This window comes from Ambystoma mexicanum, chromosome 2p, assembly GCF_040938575.1.
Source record: "Ambystoma mexicanum isolate Mex_15411 chromosome 2p, UKY_AmexF1_1, whole genome shotgun sequence".
Classification (NCBI taxonomy): domain Eukaryota; kingdom Metazoa; phylum Chordata; class Amphibia; order Caudata; family Ambystomatidae; genus Ambystoma; species Ambystoma mexicanum.
Window position 1 is genome coordinate 1,130,281,310 of NC_090923.1, and position 18,596 is coordinate 1,130,299,905.

General features: G+C 46.6%; 1 protein-coding gene across 2 annotated transcripts in view; it reads left to right on the forward strand.

The window, feature by feature from the left end:
• GANAB (glucosidase II alpha subunit) overlaps positions 1-18,596 on the forward strand; it is a 919,668-nt gene that overhangs the window by 96,236 nt on the left and 804,836 nt on the right. For both annotated transcript variants that reach the window (XM_069645184.1, XM_069645185.1), the window contains exons 3-5: positions 12,940-13,048; positions 13,679-13,806; positions 14,954-15,133. In XM_069645184.1, coding sequence (XP_069501285.1) covers positions 12,940-13,048; positions 13,679-13,806; positions 14,954-15,133 — 417 coding nt within the window. The remainder of the gene's footprint in view (positions 1-12,939; positions 13,049-13,678; positions 13,807-14,953; positions 15,134-18,596) is intronic.

Sequence of the window (18,596 nt, forward strand, 5' to 3'; positions counted from 1 at the left end):
TATTTTCTCTTTGTCCATTGGCATTACCCAAAATCACTTTCGCAGTTTTTTTAATTTTCAACAATGGATAATATTTGGAGAGGTCAGTTTGAACGCAGTGTGGGGGCCCAACAATTGGGTTAGCCACCACCCTGAGGTCAATATGACCTTTCTCCTCATTATCCTTTCCCTTGTTTACATTAAATTGTGATTTGTTAGGTTCTTGCCAAGCTGGTTCATTAGTCAAGTCCTCGTTTTCTTTAATTTTTTTGTTTTTTAGTAGAGATTTGCAGGGGACTTTGGTAGTTACAGTGCTCGAGTCTGGCTCTGGAAGATTCAACAGGGCCTTAGATTCCTCGCTCAACTGATTTAAGTCGATGATATTATTTCCCACTGAAAGATTACAGATATCTTTAATATGTGTATTATGAGTATCGTTTTTATCACGTGATTGATTCTTTGTTTTTTTTTCCTGTTTTCCCTTTTGTAATTTGGCGAGAAGATTTCTCTTTTGAGCTCGTGCCAAGGCCCTTCTTTGTTTTCTAGTAAGGGCAATGGGAGGAGTTTGATCATGCACCTCCTCAATATCGTGTATTTCTGTTGCTTCCTGAGGGATATGATCTGTTCCAGAGAGATCAATGAAATCTGTTAAAGCTGAAAGACTATCTGGAGAAACTCCTTTATCTTCACATGGAGTCATCAGCGAATCCTTGTTGATTGTCTTGGAAAGTATGGCAAGATTAGTTGCCATTTCCTTTACAAGGATAGTCAAGACAGCAAGGTTAGGTTCACTGGTATTTTCCACGTTCACTGGCTTTGGGTTCACAACCTTCCGGTTTACTAATTTGATGGATGGTTCTTCTGTCACTACTTCAGAGAACAATTTTGTTTGAGTGCCTATAGTTTGAACATGGACCATCGAATCTTTTTTGTTTATGATGGAAGAAAACATATGGCAGGCGGATAACATGCCCTCCATTTTTGCAAGAGAACTCGTGAGGTCAGACATTTGAATCTGTAGGAATTTTATTGCCTCATGAGTTTGCTCATGGCCTTTATCAAGTAAATTGAGAATTCTGGTCATGACCGGAAAAGATTCGATGGAGTGTTGCAGTTCGGCATTCCAATTTTCTTGTTCAGCGATAGGATAGTTAGGCTGTGGATGAGTCTTACAATGGGTAGACTTGTTAGAATCAAAACTGGGTGCTCTGTTTCCTTCGTGTCTAGAAGGATATTGACAGGTAGGGATCATCGGTTGTTCCATGATCGGGGAGCTATTTACCATCAAGGGGGGCCCTCCTATGTTGTTATTACTTGGAGTATTAGTTCCCTCAAGGATACGTGCTTCCTTCTGTGCACTAGAGTGTGAAGGCACCGAGTAGGTGTATGCTGGGGGATTATTAAATAAGAATACATTCTCAATCCCGTACTTACTTCTATTGACAGGAGTTGGTTCGTAGGATAGACGTATCCGTTTGCCTAATTCTATTTCAATTGCCGGGGCTAATATAGAAACATCTGCAGTACACGTATCAAATTGCTCGGTTCCCATTATTTTTTTTATTTCATCTCTATCAAGACTTTGATTAGAGTTACAGTCAACAATTTCCCAATCCTTTGAGGAGCTTTCATTCGCTTCTTTGACGGACATGTATACTGGTTTAATTTTGGAATCCATATTGTTTCCGGGCAAAGTAGTTTTAGTAGTCATGCTGTCGATGTACACCGACCGTTTTTCCAAGGGAAATTGTTCCCCATGGTCTTCAGGGGTTACAACGACAGGGGCATCCTTGTTAGATTTCTGTAGATCATCACATTGGAAATTCTCTATCATGTATTTCGTAGGCCCAGAAACGGATTTCTTAGCATCCGAACTATTTTTCCATTCCTGATTTGTGTTATATTCAAACGAGGCAGGAGTGAGAATAGCTTTGTTATCAACATTGCTTACTGATTTCAGAGCCATTATAGGATTTTCAATTGGCAATGTACTGCAATAATTGGAGTCAAGAAGGGGTTTGTATTCTTCATTTATCTCTTTTTCGGGCTGATTTAAAGGCATTGCAGCAGACAATTTTACTACATTAAGGTCCGCCTCAGTTTTTTTAGGATTAGTTTGGGACTCTTTTTTTTTTATACTGCGAAGCCCCTCTGCCATGACCAAAACAGTTCTGATTTCAATTATAGGCTAAGGGATAAAGGATAATGCGAGACACCCACTTTTGCTCGCTGTAACCCCCTCCCAGCAATTATTTGATTAACTATGTGAGGGCCACAAAGGGAGTAACCCTACCACCAAGCCACCTTACCGCCTAACAGCCCAACAGCCGCACTTCGCAGGCACTTCCGGATGCGCGCGCCGGATGCGCGGGTCCGTGTGCAGATAAGGAAGTGATCGGCAAGTTAGTGGGCGGGCAAGCGGGCGGGTTCAGGGGGGCGTGGCTAAAGGGGGAAAGAGAAGAGAGAAACATCAACGGGTTGCCCAATTTCCAAAAACCCGCGGGAAACCCGCGGACACTTAAATAATGGGTGCAGAGTCCGCAGCAAGTACCCAATGTAAAGGTCCTCTTTGGTCCAATCAGGTGCGCGTTACGCGCAAAATTCAATTCGGGTCCTTCCTCTTGCCGACGGCACTGTGGGCAGAGAATCCAAGGACAACGAAGCAGCGAATCCAGCCCAACAGCCGCACTTCGCAGGCACTTCCGGATGCGCGCGCCGGATGCGCGGGTCCGTGTGCAGATAAGGAAGTGATCGGCAAGTTAGTGGGCGGGCAAGCGGGCGGGTTCAGGGGGGCGTGGCTAAAGGGGGAAAGAGAAGAGAGAAACATCAACGGGTTGCCCAATTTCCAAAAACCCGCGGGAAACCCGCGGACACTTAAATAATGGGTGCAGAGTCCGCAGCAAGTACCCAATGTAAAGGTCCTCTTTGGTCCAATCAGGTGCGCGTTACGCGCAAAATTCAATTCGGGTCCTTCCTCTTGCCGACGGCACTGTGGGCAGAGAATCCAAGGACAACGAAGCAGCGAATCCAGCCCAACAGCCGCACTTCGCAGGCACTTCCGGATGCGCGCGCCGGATGCGCGGGTCCGTGTGCAGATAAGAAAGTGATCGGCAAGTTAGTGGGCGGGCAAGCGGGCGGGTTCAGGGGGGCGTGGCCAATGTAAAGGTCCTCTTTGGTCCAATCAGGTGCGCGTTACGCGCAAAATTCAATTCGGGTCCTTCCTCTTGCCGACGGCACTGTGGGCAGAGAATCCAAGGACAACGAAGCAGCGAATCCAGCCCAACAGCCGCACTTCGCAGGCACTTCCGGATGCGCGAAGGTTAGGTTAGTGAGGAAGCTAATCCCGAACGGCACGAGGGTCGCGCTAGTGTCGGGTTGGTGCACCCCTGGATAGCGTCCCAAATGTCACGTGCACTGTAGTTCTAACAAATGGAATTGAGTTCTAATCCTCCTGTGGATTTTGTTTACCATCTGAGTTGGACGTTCCAATGCTCTTGAGGAAAATAAACCTTGTTTCCAATACCAAAATATTGTAGGCACAACAAGAATACTGCTTGTGGAAGAGTGCCAAAAAAAGGATGCCAAATTAAGCAGAATAATTCAGGCACAACCCCAATACTGCTTCAGTTTGTCAAGACTAATGGAGGGAAAGGAAAATTGTAGCTGCCGGTTCAGAATGTCCCAGAATAACGGAATACAGAGGCAGCGAACAAAAGGTTGATCAGAGAATGCTTACTTGGTGATTCCTGGTCGGAAAATCAATTTGAGTGCGTTGAAGGAACGGGCAGCGCACAGAACACTGCCGGGAGGAACGCAAGCAGGAAATGGTTCCTGGTCGGAGGACCAATTCGGGAGAACGCTCTAGGTAGGGGCAGCGCACAGAACACTGCTGGGAAGAACGCAAACAGGAACGTCCAGCTTGTAATGGAGACAAGCAGAAGAATTCCCACGAGGTCCGGTCTGCATCAAATGGAAAAGACCGGAAGGGCTTAAAACGCAGTAAATGACTCTAAGAGCCGGGGCTTCAATGTTCAGCCAAACAAACAACAATCCGAAGCAGTGATCAGCTGTTGCCGCACGCCTAAATGCGTGCAACAGTCACGTGTGATCACAACATGAATCACGTGATCTTAGCGGCGTATCCACAGCTGATGACACCTACCAGGAAGTGTGCCTAAGAGCTTCCAGCGGGTGTAGAACGGTCTAGCCGTTCTATGTGCTACACGCAGAGTTCTTTGAAGGGTAAGAGCTGGAGCTACATGGATACCATTATGAACGGGCACAATTGTGACAAGATGCCAGTTAGAAGGCATTGCGCTGCTGCATGCTTATTCCAGGAAGATGGAACTGCGCAGGGCAGCAGCAGAGCCTGAGCGGAGGGAGGGTGGCAACGTTAGTTTAAAGTTAGTTTGTTGGTTTACAGTAGAAGTAGAGGCGGGAGGATATATCCTCCACAGAGAGCAGTCATGGGTCGCACTGCAAGAGTTGTATACAAAACAAGATCAAAGGAAGCCTATCGACAGCCAAGGGGTGTGTCCGACCTACCCAGCACATTACTGCGCAACTCTGGGAAACACAAAAGTAAAACCTGAGGTCAGAGACCAGAAGGAGGGCAGACACATGCACTGTGAATCACTGAGGGGAATATAACAGACGGCGAATAGGAGGGAGCAGGCGGGCCCATGGGAAAACACAGGCCCCTGGACGAACCGTAGTGATCATCTTGAAGGTACAAACATAGTCACATGGAACATAAGGGGACTAAATAACCATGTTAAACGATTATGAAAATAAAAGTAGCGCTGCTGCAAGAAACACAATTGACAAACGAAAAACAGTCCATGATAGCAAGAAAATGGGGGTGAGGGGTAAAGTATATGGATCAATCTATTCTACCCACTCCAGCCGAGTACTGACGTGGGTAGCCCCCCCAACGTCCCCTTCCAACTCCTAGAAGTCAGTAAAGGCAAGCAAGGAAGGCTGGTGATTGTACATGGCCTAGTTGAAAACGGGGAATTGTGCCTGGTAAACAGGTACGCACCCAACCAAGACACCATCGGGTTCTTCAGAACATTGGGGCCCCAAATCTCACTGTAGAGGGGAGCGACATACATCTGGGGCGGGGATTTCAACTGTACGCTCAACCCGCTGCTGGACAGATCAGACACCAAATTTAGGAAACCACTCCCACCAGCAAAAACTTTAAAAACCCTCCTGAGCCACATCAGCCTAGCCGATGTCTGGAGGGAAAAACACGGCTAAAAACGTGGATACTCCCACTTTTGAGTTTCCCTCGGCACACAACGCGAATAGATTATATATTTACCGGAACTGAAACCCAAGACGAATTCACAGAAATTTAATTTGAGGCACAATTCCTTTCAGACCATGCCCTTCTAATGGTGACATGGATGCACACTGCCACAAGTACCCCTATACCAACCCCTATACTGACAATCACTGATTATACTGATACTGAAGCCAGGGAAGTCACCACTTGACTGCAGATCTTAAAGACCCCTTTCAATGATTAACCAAGACAGCAAAATCCTGACGGCAGCCCTGGCCAACAATCTGAAACAGGTCGTACATACCCTAGTACATGCAGACCAAACTGGATATGTCCCAGGCTGCAATACGACGTGGAATCTAAGGAAACTTCACCACGTTATAAACCAGACCAACCATATGTCAATAGACCGTGCGATAGCTTCCCTGGATGCTGTGAAATCTTTCAGTGCTCTGGGACTGACTACTACACGTGCTTGCACAGTTTGGGAGGGGTCCAAGCATCCTGAAATGGATCAAGCTGATCAACATGAAATCCAGAGCTAGGGTTAAAACAAGCAGGGAAGTCTCGGCAGAATAGGAAGTGCACAGAGGCACGAAGCAGGGCTGCCCACTGTCGCTGATGCTCTACATCCTAGCTCTGGAGCCACTGGCTGCCATCCTCAGCAAGGAGTATGTTGATGCAGGGATAGGTATAGATAACACCACCCACCTAATTTCACTTTACGCAGACGACATGCTCCTATAGGTAAACCGCCCGGAAGAAAACCTGCCACACTTGTTAGATGTCAAAGCAGAATTTCGCGACACTATCAGGCATAAGCACCAATAGAGATAAGTCTCGCCTTTTCCCTCTGGCGACGCTTAAAGAGCGCACATTAGAGCAGTTACCCGAATTGGGCGTGAAATGGATGAGGGTCTCTTTCCTCTACCCAGGGATTAAAATGCACCACGATCCCGCAGAGTCCCACCGAAACACACTAGTGGCGCTCCAGAGTGTAAAATCGTAAATTACTTTCTGGAGGACGTTGCCCCTGGGGATGCCAGGCAGGGCGGCACTGTTGAAAATGATAGTGCTCCCACGTTTATTATTCCATTTCACCAACATACACTACACCATACCCAAAGCATTCTTTACACAAGTGAACAATACCATAAAATAACTCTTGTGGGAAGGGTGCAGGAACAAAGTCGCCTTAGGCACACTACATAAAGACTACGATCAAGGTGGGGTTAAACTGCCGCATTTTGAATTGTACTACCTAGCGGGGCAACTGTATTTTGTAGCAAACTGGTTGGGTGATGAGCCCTCCTTAGACACCCTACTCCTACAACCCACACTGCGTCACTGCTATTCAAAAGAGATCATATGGATGAGCGAGAGCAACTCTGCACCCTACTCATTACACTAGGCCTAACTCTATGTAAAAGGGCATGGAAGATCCAGAAGACCCCAGACCCATGCTCCACATACATCCCCCCTGGTGGGGCTCATTGATCGCCAACCGGAAACGCTTGGCGCATACAGAAAGCTCTGGGAAGCTAAAGGAATAGCACAAGTAGGAGACCTGTGGAAGGAAGGACAGTGTATTGGATTCCACAGCTTAATAGAAGAGAATGATAAGGGCCAGTTCCTGCTGTACAAACACATGGTGGAAACAATAAATAAAAGAAGGCTGGAACTCAAAACAGAAGAGGGAACAAATGAGGTGCTCGACACATGGTACGACGTAGCGCACTGAGGACACGCTGTGTCCAGAGTATACAAAATGCTCCTGCACAACCACGACACAGTGGCATCGCCTGCACGCAGAAAATGGGGGGGGGGGGGGGGGGGAATGAACTGGGAAGGACACTAATGGACATAGAAGGGGGGGAAGGCCTTGGAGTATATTAAAGTCTCCAGAAAAGCCAGATTCCAACTAACACAATTATATGTAACACATAGAGCATATCTAACCCCGAGCGCTATCCAAGATGGGAAACCGGACAAAGCAGGCATGTTTGAGATGTGCCATGGAAGATGCGAACATGCTGCATAGGTTTTGGTCCTGCCCGGTGATCGTGAAATTCTGGGAGAGGATTACAAGAGTGGCCACAGGGGGCTTCCAGACTGACAAATGGAAACTGACACATAACCCCCCCCCCTTGAAAATGCACCCCGTGACCCACACAGAATACAGCAAGCGTGGCAAAGTGTAAAGACCCAGGAATGCTCCAAAATGTTATAAGATACTGCAAATGGACCCGCCTATTGCATTAATGGTTGTATGGTTGTTGGTTGAAAGGTTGTAAGGAAAAACCAAGTTTTTTAAAAAAGTATATTTGCATATTCGCATTTGGCTGTTTTATTTCTTTATTTGGATATTTACAAAGTGCTTATACAACAGTGTTTCAAAGCACCACAAGGTACAGAGAAGGGAGTAAAACAATGGAAGTGAGCAAAGAATAGATGGAGAGGAAAGCGTTCCTACTAAGCCTTGTGTTATTCAGAGAATGCAATTGCAGTGAAGATCAAGGTGCAGGGGCTGGAGGTAAGTGCTATTAGGGTCCCCTCGGGGGAGGAAGTACCAGAGGTGCGGGTTTGGGAGAAAAAAGGTAAGTGCGCGGGCAGGTCACCGCCTAACAGATAAATGCAGGGTGGAGGCAGAGCAACCAACAAGCAGGTGTGGACCCAGAGGGCAGTGCAGGGAGGGGGTGCTGGGGCGATTGGGCAGAATCCCAGGACCGTATTGGACTAACGAGGGACCAGTCCGCCAATCTCAGCGATGGAGGAGAAGGAGAAGAAGAGGAGAAAGGTCTTGAGTTGTTTGCAGAACTTGATAAGGTCTGGTTCAAGACAGAGCGAGAAAGGGAGACTGTTCACTACGAGGGAGCCAACTCGGGAGTGAGATCTTCCGCCAGCTCTCTGTTTGGAGAAACGTTTGATCAGCAGAGAGTTGGAGCCAGAAGATTGGAAGGAGAGTATTCAGTGAGAGAGAGCTGCAGGTAGCATGGTCCCAGGCCCCAGACAGCCTTTTGAATGATGCAAATGGTTTTGAATTTGATCCTTGCAACAACCGGGAGCTAGTGGAGAAATTTAAGAGCTAGAGAGATACGGTCCCTGGGCTTGAGGCCAGTGATGAGTCTCGCAGCCCTATTCTGGATTAGTTGAAGAGGACGGAGTGAAGAGGCAGGCTGAGTAAGAGGCTGTTGCATTAATCTAGCTTGGAGAGGACCAGAGCTCTAGAGACATTGAGCTTCTGGGTGAGGGTGAGGAAAGTGAGAATGCCTCTAAGGAGGTGAGTATTCTTGGCAAGGTCCAAGATGTGAGGAATAAAGGAGAGGGGAGCCAAAGATGACTCCAAGGTTTTTGGCCTGAGTGGGAGGGGAGGGAGGTGAGCGCATAGAGGGCAGCCAGAGTGCAGCAGGAAAAAGGGGGGCAGGTGTCCTATTAGGAAGGATCTCTGTCTTACTGACATTAATACAGAGATAGTTGGAGGTGCACCAAGATTCAGTAGCAGACAGGCAGTCGGGGAGGAGGATGATGATGGAGGAAGACGAGGAGGAGCAGAGCCTGAAGACTTGTCATATCTGTGTAGCACTGGAAATCAGGGAAGGCAGAGTTCAGGTGCGCAAGAGGTGCAAGGTAGATGTTGAAAAGCCCGGGCGAGAGGATCGAGTGTGTAGAGAGTGGTGGTGGAGAATGAGTCCAGGAGCACTTGGGAACGGCGGTCAGTGAAGGAGGTCAACCAGTCCAGTGCCTGGTGTGAGATACCAAGAATATCTCGGAGCCGCTTTATGAGGATATAGTGGTTGACCATGTCAAAGGCGGAAGAGATGTCAAGGAGAACGAGGACAGCAGGAGAGTTGGAATCACGATTTGCAAGAAGTTCTTCACAGGTGTTCCGGAGAGCAGTTTCTGTGTCGCCAGATGCTCGGAATCCAGATTGATGGTCGTATAAACACCCAACGAGCTTAGTGTGTCGGGTTAGTTCGGGGAAGACCAACTTCCCCGAGGAGTGTCTAAAGGAAGGGAATAGTAGAGATAGGGCGGTAGTTGACCAGACGTGAGAGGTCGGCTGAAGGCTTTTTTTTTTTTTTCAGGAGTGGGTGCACGAGAGTGCTTGAGAGAAGGGGGAAAAAGCCAGATGCTAAGGAGTGGTTACAGAGGTCAGCAAGAGGCGGAGCGAGGGAGGAGAGTTATAATCGTGCTGGAAGAACAGGGAAATGACTGTTTGGATGAAATCTTCATGAAGCGGACTACTCTAGAGATCTCGTCAGTTGTGATGAGCGAGAAGGCTCGGGGAGTGGTGGGGGGAAGAGAGGCCAAGGGAGGCATGGGCCATGGGCACAGGGAGAGGAGTGGTTTAACAGGGAAGACTGGTCAGAATGCCCTGAGCTTTAGAGGTGAAATGGGTGGCCAGTGCAGTGGGCTTGAGAAGGAAGAGGTGAGGTGGAGACTGTCGATTGGCTAGTTCCATGCACATTTTGAAGAGTTGAGCCGTTTTGTTAGATTCTCCAGAGGTACAGGCATGGATGTGGGCCCTCTTCGAGCGAATAGTCGGTATTGCCTTTGGAGTAGGCAACAGGCCAGTTTGTCAGAGGAGGGAGGGACCTGAGGTCTGCCCCTTCCGTTCCGCCTCTCTGCACTTCTATTTCAGGGCGGCTAGATCGTACCAGCTGTTATGCTTGAAGGCAGGTTTCGGGCAGATCATCATGACTGGGGCAAGCATTGCAATAGTGTTGATAGCAAGATGAAGATTGGCAAGGACAGAGTCAGTGGCAGACTCAAGAGGAGGGCTAGGAGGAGAAATGAAGGCAGAGGCAAACTCAACAGCTGACACTCGTTTCATTGGTCAAATGACTGCGAAGGAGGCTGGCAGTGCTGGTGGAGGCTCGGTCAGGGGGCCGAGAGGTCCCAGATGAGGAGAGTGGTCGGGCCAGGAGAGTGGGGCAGTGAGAGGGTTGGAGAACAGAAGATCAGCAGGGATGAAGGCATCAAGAGTGCGTCCGGCTGAGTGGGTCGGGCCGGAGGGGGAGAGGCAGGGAGGGAGGGAGGGAGGGAGAGAGAGGTTGAGATCACGGAAGTGTGAGGAGGAAGGGACAGTGGCGTCAAGGCAGATGTTGAAGTCTCCAAAGGAGCAGGAGTTTAGAAGTAGAGGTCAGAAGAGAGGCGGTGAAGTCAGCCCATTTGGAAAGGAAGACAGATATAGGGCCAGGGGGCCTGTAGATGGTGGCATGGGTGAGGGAGAGAATTGGAGGGACACCAAGCTTGCAGAGAAGACTTTCAAAGGAGTAGGGCTGGCTGGGTATGACGGAGGTAGGGACCCACTCGGGGAAGATCGGGGCTACTCTACCACCAGGCTGTTTGTGCCCAGGCTTGGAGAGGATCTTTTAATCGTCTGGGAGAAGGGAGTCAAAAGCAATGACTGAGCAGCCATTGAACCAGGTCTTGGTGGGAGCAAGGGCGTCGAGATCAAAGGCTTCAAGAAGGAGGAAGATGTCAGAAGGATGTTTGACAGCAGATAGAGCATTCAGATTGGCTAAGTGTAGTCGGTCGCCATCTTTGAAGGTTTTCCGAGGAGGGGTACAGGGAAGGTGGTACATCAGTCGGAGGCGGTGAGGGAGGAGTAGCAGGAGGGGGGTAGGAAGTTGAGGAGGACAGGCAAGCGCCGATCAAAGAGAAAGATTGGGTGAGGACCCTGGGGCCATGACAAAGCCATTGTGATGGATATTAATGATGCACCTAGAGGATGAGAAGAGTGCCAAAAGTACTTCCCATTTAGTGATGCCATTAATGGGTGAAGGGGGGAAAAAAGACGGTAGAGATCAGATGAAGGGTCCAACGGTCTGGAGAAGTTGCAGAAAAGAGTCACAGTGATGGTCTTTCTGGAAGTAGCACTGACATAGGTGTCAGCAATAGGGAGGCCAGGAGACCTTTTTAAAACGTTTTCCTTCCAGACTTACTTCGTGAGAGAGGAGGGATAGGTGATGGAGTAACAGAGTAGATGGAAGAGATGGAAAGTGCCATTGAGGCGGAGAAGGGGGACAAATGGAGAGGTTGGACAATGCACGAGCAGTCACCAGGCGGCCTAGCAGCTGAGGGAGACTGGTTGATGCACAGATGGAAGCACACCTAAATTCGAATTTACCACAAGGCACTACAAATACAGCACAAATGTGGAGCATGCACATATGGAAAGTAGCTCAAATATATTCGCAGGCACTAAAATACAACAGGAAGACAATTGATGTATGGGTGGAGGCACAGCAAGGAGAGCAGTACAGGTAAAGGAAAATTATAGTGGAAAGGGTAGAGTAGTCCAAGGCAAGCCAGCGGCCAGCAGCACACCAAAAGGTAGAGGGTGCAAAAGGCACAGTGCACGTAACAAATGTAGTGAAGGGGGCGTCAGTAGTCAGTTTGGTAGTCAAAGTAAGCAGGAAGGCAACTGCAGGGCATCTCGGCAGAGAGGTTAGTAATGGGTGCAGTGCAGCATAACGTTTGGTTGTAGCCAGGAGGCGAGCCTGCGCAAGTGTAGCAGGGGGAGAGACCACAGGGGGTGCCGAGGCATTAGTGGGTTGGGTGTGGCTGCTTACCCGGAGCCGAGTAACCGTAGTCGCATCACAGTGGTTGCATCTTCATGTGTTCAGAAAATGGAAGTTCCCCTCTATGCCTGCCCAGACCCGGACAGGGCCAGACGTGGATTATTTGCAAACCTTTGTTGAGGCCCTTTGAGGGAGCTGGCTTCTCCGGCCTACCAGATGATGAATGCGTCCTCATCCAATCCCGCGTCAAAATGGAGGCAAGTGCCTCAGTGCCTCATTCCAAGCCCGGCAGCCATGCATGAAGAAAGGCCCGGGCACTAGAAATGAATAGAGCCCATCTCCAGGAGGCAGCTCCATGTTGTTGCAAGGTGCCAAACCGAGACCAGAGAATGAGCCCCAACATGGTTCTTTGTAACCCTTTGATGATGCCCTTTGAGGATGCCGGGTTCTGCCTGCTGGCTCCCCGGCCTACCACAAGATGAATGCAGCCTTGTCCAATCCCTCCTCACGATGGAGGAAAGTGCCTCAGTGCCCCATTACAAGCCTGGCGGCCATGCTTGAAGAAAGGCCTGGGCAGTAGAAATGAATGGAGCCCAGCTCCACGAGATGGCTCCATGATGTTGCAGGGTGACGGGAGAATGAGCCCCGACGGATCTAGTTCCAATGCATTACACCCACAATAAACCTATGTTGATTGCCATTAGCTTTTGTGTATGGTGGAAGTGTGGTTACTGGTTTCACTATGCCTGCGCGCGCACACAGTGTTTGAAATTTGCTGAGCCTGTTCTAACTTGTTAGTCTATTTGGCTGGTGGGGTTCATGTCAGCTGTCGTCGTCTGTATAGCATTGCTATTTGTATATTTTCTGACTCTGTGGAGTTTGTCTCCAGAGCTCTCAAGAATCTTGAAGCTGTTTTTGCCACCTGCTTCACTCCCTCTCCCTCCCCAACACGTCTCTTTGCACATTAGGGATCTGTTTCTAGGCTCCTGTTTCTGTTTTTAGCCCTGGTCCCTGGAGGGCCCTGTAATGAAGCGTCCTTTAGGGGCTTCCAGTGCGTGGTGTGATGAGATGGCACTGGAGAACTGAGGACTGACTTGCTTGCACCATTTTGCTTATTTCCTAATCTTTTATTTTCTGTTTTAGGCGCCAAAGAGGCTTGATGCATGGCAGCTCGGTGTACCGGGCGGTGCTTGACTCGCTGGATGTGACGGAAACCCGAGCTCGCCTTCAGTTAATGAACGATGCCAATCAGGTGAGGGTCTAAGATAGCGAAGTATATTATATGATAAGATATGATAAGTAATTTAAAACATGCCTGTACACAAGTGTTTCTAGGTGCAAATGTGCGCTGAGGTCAACCTGGTGAGGAGGTAGTTAAGAACAGATGGGTAAAGGAAGAGTTGCAACTGAGTCTTCCAGTGTGGATGATACAGAGAGGCCATCTGGGAGAAGGGGGAGCTAAGAAACTAAAGGGTCACCGGGATATGGGGGAACAGAGTTCACAAAAGTTCATAGAAAGTGCACACACATTGGTGGGCGCTCTGAGATTATCATAATGAAAGGAGCATTTGCTGAGGTCACTGTCCCACACTCTGCAGATGATCCTTATAAAGGCCATTGATGCAATGCTAATGGAGACTAACATCCCTTTCCTTTTCTCCACTTCTGTTTTGCCTTTTATTCACTTTCACTTTATTACTTCATTCATTTTTCATCCCTCCTTTCCGGGTTCCCTCATTCTTGCCCGGTGTCACTTCTCCTCGCCTCACTCTGTTCTCTTGTCTTTGGTTCTTTCTCTACTGTATCTGTTTTCTTTCCCCCACTTCCTCATTTCCACGCCATTCCATGTGCACCCCCTCCAAATTCCCACCTCTGGGTTTAGGTGCCATTGATGCTGGAAGTTTACGGTTTGGAAGGGAACATGACTCGCTTCAAAATCAACGAGTTGAACCCCTTGAGACCGCGCTATGAGGTGCCTGATGTGTTGGTTGGAGACCCCCCAGTGCTTCGGTAAGTTATTTTCCGCTCTCATTGTCTGTTGTGTATCAAGTTGTTGGCCATGTCTGTGTATGTAATAAGGCAGCAGTGTCCTACGGTAGCCATGTAACCGTTGTTAAACCCTGCCAAATGTGCTAATCCAAATCAGTACCTCCGACGCAACACAAGATATTTTGGAATCTGACCAAGCATTTTTCAATGAGCCACTTAATAAATAGATTCGCTTGATGGCTCTACCATACTGCACATATAATGCATACAATCCCTGTGTCTAGTTCTCCTTTGACTCAACCATATATCGATAATGCATATGTTCAAAAAGAAAAGAGATTGCATCATAGGTTTCAATGATCAGCAGAGTAATGGTACCACTTCAAAATATATAATTCATTCTCAAATGCAAGTGAAATGTCTAGAACACTTCAAAAAATGTAGAATAAGCGAGAACCTTGACTTTTAAAAATAAATAGCCAGAGGCTGCATTAAGGTTAAGAGTAGTGTGAGGCAGCCAAGATCTGTATTTTCTGGAGCTGGTAAGGGGACTATTGGTGTGCTACGCTCAGATTATAAAGTTACATAAAAAAAGTGGTTATTGTTTTTGACGGTTTTCTATAGCTGTCACTATGGATTGCTTGTTCAGAGAATCAATATTCAAATACTACACTTCAAAAATCGCAAAAGAAAAGCATCTTGAAAAGTTTAGGAGAAGCACGCAGCGTAGACGTTAGGTGAACTATCATGGTGTGTTTAAAATGCTGATTGCAAGAGTTTATTTTCAATGTTATAAAACGTTTAGTGCATGTTTGCATCTGCAGCATCTAGAATGTGGTGGCTCCCACGTTTTATAACGAGATGTTTGCACACACCCGTTTGCTGTATTAAATATTGTCTCTAAAATCTGCACGAGACAGCATAGTTTTGGTCTTCATCTGTACGTTTTTAAAATTCTATTGTTGGTGTACATTCTATTTTGAAGTCTCTTGCTGAAAATGTCTATTGGTACATTAAAACCTTTTCACAGATACTTTCCGGACTGCTACTCTAGCATGCAATTTTCATCTGTCCCATTAGCCTCTAGATTCGTTGAATGAATGGTCTCTCTTATATGTATGAATGGTCTCTCTAATATGTTCCTGGTTTTCTTTCCTGGTGGATGCAGTCTCACTGTCACTGGCAAGGACGAGGAGAGTGTGGAGCTCAGCTTGGGTACTAACCAACACAAACTCATAATCACTGCCAAGCCCTTCCGCATGGACCTGCTTGTCGGCAGGGACCTGGTCCTCAGCGTCAACTCTCGTGGCCTGCTGCATTTTGAACATCAACGCAAGAGGATGGATTCGTGAGTAGCTGGGTTGAGTGCACTGGGGTAGATCCTGAACACAACATAAGGTGTAATTAAGCACACACTGCAGAGCCAGCCTCATCTTGCAGGGTGTGCTAAGAGTTGGAACAGTAATTTAGGATGGTGGCAGTGGTTGCAATGGTATGAAGTTGGTTGTCAGTTTTGAACCGCTGATCAGAATTTTAAAGTGACACCATTAGAAAGAGGTATTGTAAGGCACAGGTATGGAGCATTGCTCTGTGACCGTTACTTAACCAGAAAAGTTCTCTACATGGCATCTGCAATATTTTAGTAGTGGTTCTGGAACAGTTTCAGAAATGTAGATTATCCATGATATTCTAGTTTTCATTCTTTGCATCCGTAGAACACCTACAGGCCCTAAAGGGGCATTTTTAAAAGTAATTTTTAAAAGTAATTCAGAAGACTTGACTTGTACGGTTTTTGTGTTAGTTGCTACTGTGGTTATGTGAGATGCTCATGCTGGAGAAACATTGTTACATGGAAGTAACTTCTTTTCCAACTTGACATCTTCCATAAATTCACCAGCTGGTTAGTATGGAACATAAAAAAACTGCCTCCTGAATGTAGTGCTTGGCCTTCAAGAGCGTTCTTTTCGAACATCCAGAGGAACTCTAGATTTGTTATTTTAATCGAGTAATCTAGTCCAGAAATAGCAATCCTAAAATAATACATGCTGAACATGACTTTTTATGGAGGGATTTCGAAAGCAGAAAGCTATTCTTGATAACTTGGCAAATCAATTTGTTATGCACCCCAAATCAAAATAGGCAAAACAAGCGCCTTTTAGGAAATTAGATTCTGCTCCATTTTAAAGCAGGAGCCAGATTCATGTCCATCATGTCAGTGCTCTTCACAAGATTACCACAAGGCAAACCGTTTGCATGTATGAAACTTGTAATAACTAGTCAGCACAAACAACACTTTGCTGAAACGAACCTAACGAAACTGACACCGTGATTTTAAGAACGTAGATATGTGGTGAACGTCGTTTTTGTTTTTTTACTGTACATTTGTAAATTTGTATAAATGGCTTAAGGTTTACAATTTGTTAAACCATTTGAAGCCAAGAAAAAAAGGATGTATAAGTACATTTGCTTAACGTGAAGCATGTCAAAATGAGTCTTCTGTCAAACCCCTAGACTGTTGTGCATAGATAACATTTTACAGAATTTAAAATATACAGAATGAAAAGAAATATCCTGTGAAGAACGAGTCAGAGTTTACCATCACAGCTTGTAAGTGAAGCAGGTCCCATTACAACCTATGGAAGCATGAAGGGCAGGAGTGATTTCTTAGTGCAACCCTCCCCCCTCCTTTATCTTCATTCAATATGCACATGCTTGGGGACCAGAGCTGCTCTGACATGTGCAGACATGGGATAGGGCCTGATTCATGGAACATTTTCCTATGGGATTGCGCCGTTATAAAAACACTCCATGAATCGGGCCCAAAGTTTTGTCTTATGGGACAGCTTAATTAATACCTTGCTGTACCCAATTCACTGATTAAGAAAGGTGTGGGAATATGATCTCTTCCCTAGCCACCTATCGCAGATATTGCTATTGCTACAGGGTGCCTCAATGCCACTATACACAGTTGTTCTGCTTCACTGACCACCTTTTGTGGTATATGCTCATGCTATCCAATTCAGTCCCCATAAGGTTGAAGTGGTGTCACTACTGTCTGCAACTCTGCACCCTGCCTTCTCCTAGACATGAGTATTGATTATCAAAGACTTGGTCAATGTCCCTTCCCTGAGCAATGGCTGCCAGCCTCTGTACTCCTGTACTCCTATGCTGACTGATTTGATATGTGTATGAAATGGGAAGGGGCATAGATTTGCGGGTGGGCTGTATGGTGGCTGGACCAGAGTGAAACATTTTCACCACCGTTAACGCTCCTTGCTTGACAAAGGGAGACATCAAAAAGTTCTAGCAGAGTCAAAATGTTTAGCCTTTTATGATGAAAACAAGGTCTACAATAACTAAATGCAGTAGTTCATAGAAGCACAGAAGAACCTGCTGCCTAAAAAAAAATGGACAGTAAAGGATATTACCTCTTTTTGTTTCAAGCTACTTTGGATACACCCTCTGAGCTGTAATACATACTTTTTTTCCTGTTTGCTGTTCCCTTCACATGAATAACAGTTAGACACCACTCCATTTGAATGGTCCACCCCAAACTAGGCAATGTTCACTGAGGAAATGAAAGCATCCACCAACTTGCTTCTGCCTCTTGGTGCTTCTTTAGTGAGCTGTAGCTTGCATCTCTAAGAACAATAAGCACACTAGTGTCGGCATATCTGGATGCCTTTTGCCACTTGGGTTCTTAATCTTTTGAGTGAGTTCTTTAAACGTTTTCTTATAGGCCATTGACTATATACACTCAGAACTGCCCTACCCTGCCGTTATGAGTTATGATATGTGCCTGAATTGTGTGCTTTAATTTTGGGCTGGTGTATTTAGTTTGGATGAAATCATTTGTACATATGGTTAGTTCGTTTTTAAGGTTACAGCAGAATACAAATTGATGCAATGCAACACAAATGGTATAACTTCAGACCTAGGTACTTGACTCTGACGTCTCCCTTTTAGTTGCACTTGCAGGTTCGTATTGTGGGCATGGCCCCACTGAGCGCTTAATCCATCTGAGGTAGATAAAATGGGTACCAGTAAATTGGCTGGTTACATCCATTATTACAGCACTTAAATGAAGAAGGAATCAAGGGTTTGGGGGCAAGGGGTTAGGGGACATTATCTTTCAGCACCAAGCAATCTCCAGCATAGCCAAAAAATTGAAATATTGGCCAAGCTGCTAGCTAATCACGAGCAAGAGGATAATGGACATTTAATTGTTTACGTGCATTCACCAAAGTGCTGATGGCAAGTTAAGCAAATGGTAGAAAGTAAAATGATAAAAGTGAAGTTAGGCAAAAGGAACACATAGGACAGTGCAAGGAATGAACAGAAGATATTAGTTTAGGTACAAGGACAGCAAAAGAGGGGAAGTGGCATATCACTGACCAGAGGCGGTGAAGAAGGGAGAGTGAGAGTCCGAGAAAAGCAGGCAGGTGTATATAATTGGGATGGAAAGATATGACTGAGCCCAACCATGAGTATATTTGAATACAGCGCAGAAGTGAAACTAAGGTTATGCTGAGGGAGGAAGCCAGTCAAGAGGACATGCACTTGACCACTGTTTAGATGTTTGAAAGAAAGGCAAACCACAGAGTTAAAGGTGAAATGGAAAGGGCATGGGTGGGAAGTCCTAAAAGAAGGAAAATGTAGATGAGAGAAACTAATTGCAAGAATAGGGATGTTGTAGCAAGATGGTTGCCTGCATGGCTGTGCAAGTAAGGAAACGTGGCTGGGTAAATTTAAGGGATGTGTCAAAGATCATGCCTTGATTGTGCAGATGGAGAAAGAGAGATGTGGGAGCA